The sequence below is a fragment of the Salvelinus fontinalis genome, chromosome 16, assembly GCF_029448725.1.
Source record: "Salvelinus fontinalis isolate EN_2023a chromosome 16, ASM2944872v1, whole genome shotgun sequence".
NCBI lineage: Eukaryota > Metazoa > Chordata > Actinopteri > Salmoniformes > Salmonidae > Salvelinus > Salvelinus fontinalis.
The window spans coordinates 33872630-33885311 of NC_074680.1; the positions used below are offsets into that span (position 1 = coordinate 33872630).

General features: G+C 40.9%; 1 protein-coding gene across 2 annotated transcripts in view; it reads right to left on the reverse strand.

Annotated features, from left to right (window-relative positions):
* Positions 1 to 946: 946 nt before the first annotated feature.
* The window catches only part of LOC129813054 (uncharacterized protein C14orf132), a 76044-nt gene continuing 64308 nt past the window's right edge, over positions 947 to 12682 (reverse strand). For both annotated transcript variants that reach the window (XM_055865199.1, XM_055865200.1), the window contains exon 2: positions 947 to 3700. In XM_055865199.1, the coding sequence (XP_055721174.1) occupies positions 3467 to 3700 (234 nt within the window). In that variant the 3' untranslated portion in view covers positions 947 to 3466. The remainder of the gene's footprint in view (positions 3701 to 12682) is intronic.

Genomic DNA, 12682 nt, shown 5'->3' on the forward strand with positions numbered 1-12682 from the left:
ACCTTCAGTAGGGAGCAGTTCCAGTGCATATACCTTCAGTAGGAAGCAGTGCCAGTGCATATACCTTCAGTAGGGAGCAGTTCCAGTGCATATACCTTCAGTAGGGAGCAGTGCCAGTGCATATACCTTCAGTAGGGAGCAGTTCCAGTGCATATACCTTCAGTAGGAAGCAGTGCCAGTGCATATACCTTCAGTAGGGAGCAGTGCCAGTGCATATACCTTCAGTAGGGAGCAGTGCCAGTGCATATACCTTCAGTAGGGAGCAGTTCCAGTGCATATACCTTCAGTAGGAAGCAGTTCCAGTGCAAATACCTTCAGTAGGGAGCAGTGCCAGTGCATATACCTTCAGTAGGGAGCAGTTCCAGTGCATATACCTTCAGTAGGGAGCAGTGCCAGTGCATATACCTTCAGTAGGGAGCAGTTCCAGTGCATATACCTTCAGTAGGAAGCAGTGCCAGGAGCTTGTCTCTGAGAACAAATGCATCCCCTGTCAGGCTTGTGTCTCACAAACACACTGAAAAGCCTATCTCTACTAATGTGATATATTGTGTTATGCATAGGGTATGGGTTTCATTCAATCCGTATCGCAGAAGTTCACTGCTATGGTGCGCTTGACATTTTAAGGTAATTTCCAATTGAGCCGATATACCGTATGCAGCGTTTACCGTGATTGCGGTCTCCGTGAACACAGGAACATTGCTTTAAATGTCAATCGTGCTTTAGCGCTGAACTTCAGCGTCACGGATTGAATCGAACCCTAAATCTTATGGTGAGATCTCTATTAATTTCCCCCCAGTGTACATTTTGCTCAGAAGGTGTTACATTTAACACTCTCGCAATACATATGAGTGCCACTGTACAGTGTTAAAGTAACACTTCTGTTGATGAGTTTCCCTGTTGGATTGAATGGGACATTTTTCATGCAATAAGGATTTATGTAGACATATACAGCAACCCTGAAACTTTAATAGTAATAGATGTTCTTACAAAAAATAATATTGTGTAATTTATGTGAATTACAACATTGCTAAACACTCACACATTCACCTCTTATTAGAAAATAAAGTAACGGTCTTTGGAAGACCTTATCTCATCATTATATTATTACCTCCTAATTTGGGGATTTAAATATTACAATTTGTTGAAAGTTCTGGGTAATGTAAGTAAGTTCTTAGCGTATGTTGTAGAAATACCAATACGTACAGTGTATACCATGACATGAGAAACCCTCTACAACCTTTTACAGTAGATAGTCTTACTACAAAGTCTTATTTTATCAAGATCACATAAGACATATAATTGAATACTAACAGCCCCTACCAAGATCCTTAAATAGTTTATCGATAACACTACATGATGCCCTGTAGCTTAAAATAATATATCATGTTACAAAAATATGTCAAAAAGGTTGCTGGAATACATTTTCCCACTGGGCACACACTGGTTGAATCAACGTTGTTTTTGTTTCAATGACGTCTGTGCCCAGTGGGTTGACATTCTGCATCAGCTCAAGAGTGGGGGATGTATACACAAGAAAATGGCTATTCACTTCAGCATCCGAATATTATTCATAATTCATTTAATAATGTGGCTGATATAACTCACTGGCTATAATAGAGAACTTGGCTCAAATAGATGTTTATCACTCTCTCTTAGATAATTACACTTACAGCTTATGAGGCAAGCCAGACAACATTCAAGAACAACCATCTCCTTGAAAGAAGACAAAAGAAAATCAAGAAAGGAGCGACTCTTTCCTGTATCAGCTCTTCTCAGCGGAACAGAAAGCTTAGAGGCTGAGATTGAGCATGTTTTTATCAAACCATCACATTTACCAAGCAATCTCCATCATCATTTAGTGGGTATTGTATGTTCTTTTCAGTTCCGTTCTAGACAGAAATCAGCCAATCATTTTGATACAAACTCATAGCACTGTCACTGTGATAACCTAAAGAAATGATCTCCCTAACATCCATGTACACTAGAATGTGTGTTGTGGTGACACCAGGGGCCTCGCTCGCGTCTTGAAAAGAGCCTGTTAATATTCTCAATTAAGGGACGTGGATTAATCGCCATTGTAACAACTGCCTTTGGACATACCGCAGCACAAAGCTATTTCACTGCACAGTTGTGAATGTAAAGAACCCAGCTTGTAGGAAACAGATAGAAAAACGCCCAGCCTTTCTATTACCCCACTTATTTAGATCATACAGCACGTAAAGACTCCAAAGAAGGTAGCTAAATAACAATTAAGCTTTGACAAAATAAAGCTGTACAGGATTTTTCCTGCTCATGTAAACTGTGCTTATATCCTTCAAGTCTGCCTCAGTCGTATACTGAGATTTGTTGTAAAAAAGTTAAATGTCTTTGATAGATGTATTTGTATTGTTTAGTGTAATAAGTAATGTTTCAGATGACGAATTTGCTGTTGTGATCAGAGTAAATTAGACGGTGAGTGATTGTCTTTATTTAGCCTCCCGGGTGGCGCAGTGGTCTAGGGCACTGCCACCAGAGTCTCCCAGGCTGGGCTGGGCTGGGAGACTCTGCACCCAGAGTCTCCCAGGCTGGGCTGGGTTCGCGCCCAGGCTCTGTCGCAGCCGGCCGCAACCGGGAGGTCCGTGGGGCGACGCACAATTGGCATAGCGTCGTCCGGGTTAGGGAGGGTTTGGCCGGTAGGGATATCCTCGTCTCAGTATGTAAAATGTAATGAAATGTAAAAAATGTAATAAAATGTATGCACTCTACTGTAAGTCGCTCTGGATAAGAGCGTCTGCTAAATGACTAAAATGTAAATGTAATTGGACCATAAACTGGTGTGGCATTGCTAAAGAAACTGAGAAGCAATATCAGTTGGCAGATCCAAAAGGATGATGCAGGAATGTTTCATTAAAGCCAGTGTCCGTTGGTCCATTTTCTGTCGATATTACAAAGGAAATCTAATACTTTGAGCCTTCCTTTGGCAGAACAGATAACATGCTGTAAGAAGCTGATCACATGGCTAATGCAGAAGTAATCCCAGAGTCCCATAAATGTTTTAAGAGTCACGTCTCTGTTCATCCCAATAATTAAGCAGCACTCCTCTTAATTGCCTCTCTTCTATCTGGGGGACATTTTAAGATGGTCCAGTTCACCCTGTATCTATCTGTAAGCCCCTTCAGCCCCACAATGCAACACAACATTCAGGAGCATGATGTCCACTGAAAATTAGGTGACTAAAGTTGAAAATACCCTTCTGCCTCCAGTTGAACTTGCGTACTGTGTATACTGTTCGTATACTGAAACTTTTTTCTATTGAAAGTGAATGATGCTGAAGCTTCAACTATAGAACCCCCACACCATAGCCAGCATCCGCATCCCAGAGCCCTTTGATAATTCAGTATGTGATATTTGTCCTTTGTCTTTTATCACGTTCTCCCATGGGGAGGCTCTCTAATTTTTGGCTAGGTGGGCGTCAAGGAGAGATGGATCAGAATGTGAATGCGTAGACCACTCCCACCACCACAATGTTGCCGATAGTAGCGATGATGGCAATCCAGAGCCAGATGGCATCACTGGACGAAGACTGGTCATCCTGCTGGGCCTGGGCTGAGGCAGCCGCAGAGGCAGCGTGGACGCTGGCCGAGGAGTTGAAGAGCGAGTGGTCGGCACTGTAGTTGTCATTGGGTGAGGAGTCCATGAAGGCCCCTGTCATGACTGGGATCTGGAGGAGAGGGAGGAAGCGAGGGAGAGAGATAAAGACAGATAGAAAGAGAGAGAATTAGAGAAGATTGAAAGGTGTTATTTTATTTCATATGCAGTGTAGAGCTCTTTGCCAATAGGTACTGCACATCGATCTAACATTACAGTAAAGTCCCTTATCCTGTGAGTAGGATTTGTTCTTGGGCCCTACATTAGCAAGTTAAAGCAGAACAGCATATTAAAATAAATAGTGAACATGATATCACTGCATCTTGTTGCAAATGGGAACAAGGTTTCTCACTTGTTCACGTGGATCCCTCCTGAGCACACACAGGCGAGTTCCCACCCTGGGAAATAGGGCTTAATTAACATCAAATTAATATTTAATCTGTGGGAAGTGAGATTTTTTTTATTTATTTAAACTTTATTTAACTAGGCAAATCAGTTAAGAACAAATTCTTACTTACAATGACAGCCTAGGAACAGTGGGTTAACTGCCTTGTTCAGGGGCAGAACGACAGATTTTTACCTTGTCAGCTCGGGGATTCGATCTAGCAACCTTTCTGGCCCAACACTCTAACCACTAGGCTACCTGCCCCCACTGATTTATTGCTTGGGACAATTAGAAGCCCTAAGAAGGCTGCTGGTTGGCAGAAAGACGGAGAGTATCTGTACTGTATGTAGTGTAGGAAGCTGAGGTGTGCCTGAGAACAAAAGAACACCAGCTCTCAAACTAGAAAACAGACTCCTTCTCTCCTCGGAGGGCTGTCGAAATAACCATGCTAAAAATACATTTTGGATGAGATGATGTGGAGCAGTCGCACTATATACACCAAAACACTCTCACTCTCTCTCCGCTGGTGCTCAAACGAACACACACACACAATAATTAATTGAAACAAAAAAAAACACACACACACACACACACACGCACCTTTGAGGTCTTTCCTCGCACACAGGGAAATGTCTTTTTGAAAAGCATTCCGCTGCTCGCCAGCCATTGGCCTCGGTAGTGAATAATGACATGACACATCCAATTGTGTGCCAGTTATTCCTCATGAGCATGATGGGAGCGGACATCCATGTATGGGGGAAGTAGCCTGGGAGTCCCTAACCCCACTTAGTGATCACTCAGCCAGAAGTAAATACTGAGGTTGGCTGATGGAGGGATGGAATACTGATCTACAGCGGTTTGACTCATATGTCTGTTTGATGTGTATGCTATGTACACTACCGTTCTAAAGTTTGGGGTCACTTAGAAATGTCCTTGTATTTGAAAGAAAAGCACATTTTTTGTACATTAAAATAACATCAAATTGAACAGAAATAAAGTGTAGACATTGTTAATGTTGTAAATGACTATTGTAGCTGGAAACGGCTGATTCTACATAGGCTTACAGAGGCCCATTATCAGCAACCATCACTCCTGTGTTCCAATGGCACGCCTTACAAGTCCACAAGTCCTCAACTGGCAGCTTCATTAAATAGTACCTGCAAAACACCAGTCTCAACGTCAACAGTGAAGAGGCGACTCCGGGATGCTGGCCTTCTAGGCAGAGATGCAAAGAAAAAGCCATATCTCTGTCCAGTGTCTGTGTTCTTTTGCCCATCTTAATCTTTTCTTTTTATTGGCCAGTCTGAGATATAGCTTTTTCTTTCCAACTCTGCCTAGAAGGCCAGCAGCCCTCCGAACTTGGATTAGCTAACACAACGTGCCATTGGAACACAGGAGTGATGGTTGCTGATAATGGGCCTCTGTACGCCTATGTACAGTGGGGCAAAAAAGTATTTAGTCAGCCACCAATTGTGCAAGTTCTCCCACTTAAAAAAGATGAGAAAGGTCTGTAATTTTCATCATAGGTACACTTCAACTATGACAGACAAAATGAGAAAAAAATATCCAGAAAATCACATTGTAGGATTTTTAATGAATTTATTTGCAAATTATTGTGGAAAATAAGTATTTGGTCAATAACAAAAGTTTATCTCAATACTTTGTTATATACCCTTTGTTGGCAATGACAGAGGTCAAACGTTTTCTGTAAGTCTTCACAAGGTTTTCACACACTGTTGCTGGTAATTTGGCCCATTCCTCCATGCAGATCTCCTCTAGAGCAGTGATGTTTTGGGGCTGTTGCTGGGCAACACAGACTTTCAACTCCCTCCAAAGATTTTCTATGGGGTTGAGATCTGGAGACTGGCTAGGCTACTCCAGGACCTTGAAATGCTTCTTACGAAGCCACTCCTTCGTTGCCCGGGCGGTGTGTTTGGGATCATTGTCATGCTGAAAGAGCCAGTCACGTTTCATCTTCAATGCCCTTGCTGATGGAAGGAGGTTTTCACTCAAAATCTCACAATACATGTCCCCATTCATTCTTTCCTTTACACGGATCAGTCGTCCTGGTCCCTTTGCAGACAAACAGCCCCAAAGCATGATGTTTCCACCCCCATGCTTCACAGTAGGTATGGTGTTCTTTGGATGCAACTCAGCATTCTTTGTCCTCCAAACACGACGAGTTGTGTTTTTACCAAAAAGTTATATTTTGGTTTCATCTGACAATATGACATTCTCCCAATCTTCTTCTGGATCATCCAAATGCTCTCTAGCAAACTTTAGACGGGCCTGGACATGTACTGGCTTAAGCAGGGGGACACGTCTGGCACTGCAGGATTTTACAGACCTTTCTCATCTTTTTAAGTGGGAGAACTTGCACAATTGGTGGCTGACTAAATACTTTTTTTGCCCCACTGTATATATTCCGTAATCCATAGAAAATCTGCCGTTTCCAGCTACAATAGTTATTTACAACATTAACCTGTCTAGGATCAGCGTGGCGCTAGCGGCACCCCCCCCCCCCCCCCCACTGAAAAACCAGTGCCGCGAAATTCAAAAAAAATATTTTTTTAAAATATTTAACTTTCACACATTAAAGTCCAATACAGCTAATGAAAGACACAGATCTTGTGAATCCAGTCAACATTTCCGATTTTTAAAATGTTTTACAGGGAAGACACAATATGTAAAGATGTACATCTATTACCTAAAAACACATTAGCATAATCCACCATCTTTTATTTGTCCACCAACACCAGTAGCCATCACCAATTCGGCTAAACTAAGATATTTATAGCCCCTAACCAACAAAAAAACTCATTAGATGACAGTCTGATAACATATTTATGGTATGGGATAGGTTTTGTTAGAAAAAAGTGCATATTTCAGGTATATGGCATAGTTTACAATTGCACCCACCATCACAAATGGACTAGAATAATTACAATGAGCAACGTGTTTACCTAACTACTAATCATCAAACATTTCGTAAAAATACACAGCATACACGAATCGAAAGACACAGATCCTGTGAATACAGACAATATTTCAGATTTTCTAAGTGTCTTACAGCGAAAACACAATAAATCGTTATATTAGCATAGCACATAGCACATAGCAGCCCAGCATTGATTCTAGCCAAAGTGGGCGATAACGTCAACATCGCCAAAAATATATTAATTTTTTCACTAACCTTCTCAGAATTCTTCAGATGACACTCCTGTAACATCATATTACACAATCCATATAGAGTTTGATCGAAAATGTTTATATTTAGCCACCAAAATCATGGTTAGACAATGTGAAATGTAGCTCAGCTGGTCAGAAAATGTCCTTGCGCCACTTAGACAGTGATCTACTCTTATACATAAATACTCATAAACGTGACTAAAAAATATAGGGTGGACAGGGATTGATAGACAATTTAATTCTTAATACAATTGCGTTATTACATTTTTTTATTTATCCTTACTTTTCAATACAGTTTGCGCCAAGCGAAGCTACGTCAAAAAACATGGCGTCCTAAGCCACTAAAATGTTTCGACAGAAACACGATTTATCATAATAAAAATGTCCTACCTTGAGCTGTTCTTCCATCAGTATCTTGGGCAAAGGATCCTTTCTTGGGAGAAATCGTCTTTTGGTGGAAAGCTGTCCTCTTGCCATGTGGAAAAGTCAACTGCGTTCGGGATGAACTGAAAAGCGTGCCCAACTTTTCACATCGTTGCAAAAATAAATGTCCCAAAATCGCACTAAACGGATATAAATTGCTATAAAACGCTTTAAATTAACTACCTTATGATGTTTTTAACTCCTATAACGAGTGAAAAGATGACCGGAGAAATATAACAGGCTAAACTAACGCTTGGAACAGGTGCGCGCCGGTGTCCACTTTGCTCATGACGCAGCTCCCAAAGAATGACTAGCTTCAGGGTTTTTTCATTTGTAGGGCCTGTGAACGTGCAATCGACCCCGTTGGAATCGTCATCACGTAAAGGCATCCAGGGGAAGACGTAAGAAGTGTCCGTATAGTCATAGCAACGACAGTGCCCTTTTAAATGACTTCAGAAGAGTGGCCAACATTTCTCAAATCTGACTCCATGTCAGGGAAATTGCTGTAGAATGGGCTCTGTTCCACTTAGAGACAAAATTTCAACTCCTATAGAAACTATAGACTGTTTTCTATCCAATAATAATAATAATATGCATATTGTACGATCAAGGATTTTGTGGGAAGCCGTTTAAAAAATTAGCCAAATTAGCATAAGTAGTCTAAACAGCGCCCCCATCCCCAACAGGTTAACATGAATGGCATGAGGACCGAGGTGATGGAGAGTTACTCGCTATGGTCATGGCTAATGGCTGTATTCGCCATACGACCAATGAATTAAGTGCCACATTTTAATGGTATTTAACAAAGCTTTTTGTATTATAATAATTACTTTATTGACTATATTACTGATCAATTTGATGTTATTATAATGGACAAAAAATTTGCTTTTCTTTCAAAAACAAGGGCATTTCTAAGTGACCCCAAACTTTTGAATGGTAGTGTATGTATTTTCCACATGCACCTAAGGGTTTCTCCGCAGTGGTAGTAGTAGGTTTTACTGAGGTAGTAGTAGGTTTTACTGAGCCTAAAGAGGAGTGACAAAAATCTACACGCATAGAGACACATCTAACCCAAACACCCCGATCATGTCTCATTTCAACATTAAAAACATCCATGTCATAGCCTTGCATAACATGCAAGAATTGTCAAGGTTTGAAGTAAACACTGGTCCTCGTATCACTACTTACCCCAGCCTTATCCAAACCCGCTATTCCCCAATGCACAGGAACACGAGGCCAGCACAGAGAGTGGGAAGCATTAATGGAATGGAAAGAGAGAAACCCAGGTATGGGGCATCCCCAAGTGGGCAATGAGGGCCATATCCAATCATTTAATGTCAGGAAACCGATACCAGTAAACCTGCATGGGTGAGTGGCTGCGTAATAGAGCTAGTCCTCTAGTCGCTGACCAGGGCCAGGCTCAGAGGAACCAAACACTGGGCTGAACTTGCCTGACCTCGCTTAACGGTAACGGAACTGCTGGCTAAACGGCCATAGCTGGATCTATTTTAACATTGCGAGCAGTTTATTAGTGCTATTTCGGATAATACCAAACATGCCCATTTTGCATGGTCAATGTAATATCTACAATACATTATAGAGTACAAACTATAGCTAGGTCTATAGCTAGGTAGTGTAGCGCTATAGGAAACCATACCAGTGCCGTACACCTGCTATCGCACCCTGATAAATGCGGCCCATCTGTTCCTGGGATCATGCCATGATGAGGGCCCAATTAAAGTACGCGTTATGTAGAATGTTCTGTAATTGCATCCCATTAGGATATAACCACCAGGAAGTGCTCTTTATAATGGCCGACCCCCCCCCCCCCCCAAAAAAAAAACCACTCAACTGTTGAGGAGCAATAAATACATAACTTCTGCTGTACTTTATCATCTGGTCATCTGGAATCAACTTCAGGTAGACAACAAATGGATAGCATGAGCAAATTATGTCACCTCAAATTATGTCACAGAACAATAGATTTGGCCTCTTCCATTGTGTATTGACTAAGACCAGGTGGAATTTTACCTCAGTCCACCACGGTTCTGTCCTGCCGTCCAGATTTACAACTCGAGTCTCATTGATGTTATTTTTCTCAGCGGCCCAGCAGCATTTCATAGTAAATCTTTAACTCAATAGAATGCGTGTAGCACAGTGATCCAGCCCAGCCACCTACATCATGTTCACAGTCAATCTTGCATTTCAATCAGTGGAGGCTGCAGAGTGGAGGATATACATATATATATATATATATATATATATATATATATATATATATATATATATATATATATATATATATCATAATAATGGCCGGGATGGAGGAAATGGAATGGCATCAGGGAAACCATGTGTTTGATGTATTTGATACCATTCCACCAATTCCGCTCCAGCCTTTACCACAAGCCTGTCCTCCCCAATTAAGGTGCCACTAACCTCCTGTGTCATTATATAGTGTTTCTGCAGCTTCGTACACATGGTTAGCTAACACTTTACTGCAGGGTACTCAACTACTATTTGAGAATATCCGGTCACACAATTTTCCTAGATGGCAAAGGTCCGGATGGATATTGTCATTTATCGGCATAGTAACAAACCTCCACCTCGCAACCCATGCGACCCCAAATTGTTCAAACCCCTCTTGTTGGCAGAGATCAACTTTTGCCATTTTAAAGCTAATTTCCTGCAATTCTACAAATTTTGCCATGTGATCTGTGTTCATATGATACCTGAGTGACTGAACAAAATCAATGGGTGCCCCCCGAGGGTCAAGGCAACTGGGGATGTAATCTGGCCATGATAACTACAAGATTTAGATAGCTGGTTAGCCTAATTGACTATTTAGCTAACATCGCCAGTAGTTAATCAACTGGAAATTTCTGACCGGTTATAAATAGCTCTAGTGAATGACTGCCAATGTACTACCACATTTTGAAATTGCACCTTGTGCATTCTACTATTACAACTCTCAACAGCAGTACGTTGAAAGCCCGACTGAGTTCTTTTTTAAAGTCGGAACCCGCGGTATGTATGCTTTACTATGTAGTATTGTACTGTATTTTCTCTCTTGACCCACAAGCTTCGGCCAGGCTGTGTAATTTAATGCATTTGAGTCCCTCAATGCCTCTAATCTTAGTGTGACATTTTAAACTATCTCTGCACTCTTCTTGTATAGCCCGTTGAGATTGGAATTAAATTCCCTTCACTTCTTTCAGAAGTATGTTTCAGTTAAATCACATACAAATATTAAATCACGTAACACAGTTATCAGGAAACCCCGATCATCAATCAAGTTGAAAGTAATTGACTTTTACAGCTAGGATTCCAGTGATGGTGATGAGTTGAACCTTCTATTTACAAAATACCAATCCCTCGTTGGTGATGAGCATTGATAATTGTCAGTTGCGTGATCAACTCAATGAAAAATGTAAATGCACAAACAACAAAAGGTGATTTCCCATTCTAGCCAGCTGAGAGGGAAGCCAATGCCTGACTCTTAGTACACACAGAAGATCATCTTTGATTAAGACTTCACTGTTATATGGGTGCAGTGTGTTTGGTGTGTGTGCGTGTGTGGGTGTGACATCTGGACAGTTATCCTTGTTCCAGTGTCTAACTCCTGACACGTGTTACTCTGTGTCTGTTTCTGTGTCTGAAGTGCTCTGGTCCATGACTCCCTCAGCTGCACCACACACTCTGTCAACAGGCAAACCAACTTAACACCCACATTTCTGACACCCGAGAAGGACACTGCTTTAAAGACAGGCTGAGGCAGAGGTACAAGAGAATTGGGGGTTTTAGAGTGTAAACATTTTTCATGAGTCAGAATTTAATCTTTAAATCTCTCCAAAAAAAGTATTCCCTCACTTCAAAATGAGGATTTAGAGGGGCTCAGAAAGGCAGATGAGGAGAAAGTGTGTATATTGGCTATTTTTTGGTGTCTTTTCTCAATCGTCTGAAGAAGTATTCATTGTCATGAATGTATAAGACCCCCTACCAAATATCTATTCTCATCAGCAGTATACTTGAGCATTACTACAACTATGAAAAGATTTTTTTGAATTGTTTCTATCCCCTGAACACTGGTTTCACACTGCATCTCTGGAGGTCTGTCTATAGTTGCCTGTTTGCCTTGAGGCATAACTTTGGGTTTTAAATATATAATAAGCAGAGCATTCTGTGCCTGGAGGTCCTTCATAAGATCACTTCTAGTGGTATTTTACTCTCTTTCAGTGAGCCTCATGAATTTAAAAAGATGGCTCTGTCTCCAAACTGTTCAGATGGGAATAGCCCTGACTTGGCCTCTCACTGGAGCTATGTTGGTGGTTTGGACAGGGTATGAGATTGTGCTGACAAGTTATGGATAGCGATAGCTCTGTATTTTGACAGTGAACAGTAAAGCTGTTTATTTTTCATGGATACTCTCCTTTTCTCTCCTGTCTTTGTTTGGTTTGAGTGCTCTGGTTGTAACGATTTTCCCAAACTGTAACGTGTTGTTTTTAGGTTCAGAAAAAACTCAGGGCACTGTAGAATAGGTCAACCAATTTATACAGTACCAGCCATAGTTTGGACATACCTACTCATTCAAGGTTTTAAATTATTTCTTTATTTTTACTATTTTCTATATTGTAGAATAATAGTGAAGACATCAAAACTATGAAATAACACATATGGAATCATGTAGTAACCAAAGAAGTGTTAAACAAATCAAAATACATTTTATATTTGAGATTCTTCAAAGTAGTCACCCGTACTCTTGACGACCGCTTTGCACACTCTTGGCATTCTCTAAACCATCTTCATGAGGTATTCACCTGGAATGCATTTCAATTAACAGGTGTGCCTTGTGAAAAGATCATTTGTGGAATTTCTTTCCTTCTTATTGTGTTTGTGCCAATCACTTGTGTTGTGACACAGTAGGGGTGGTATACAGAAGATAGCCCTATTTGGAAAAAGACCAAGTCCATATTATGGCAAGAACAGCTCAAATAAGCAAAGAGAAACAACAGTCCATCATTACTTTAAGACATGAAGGTCAGACAATACGGAAAATTT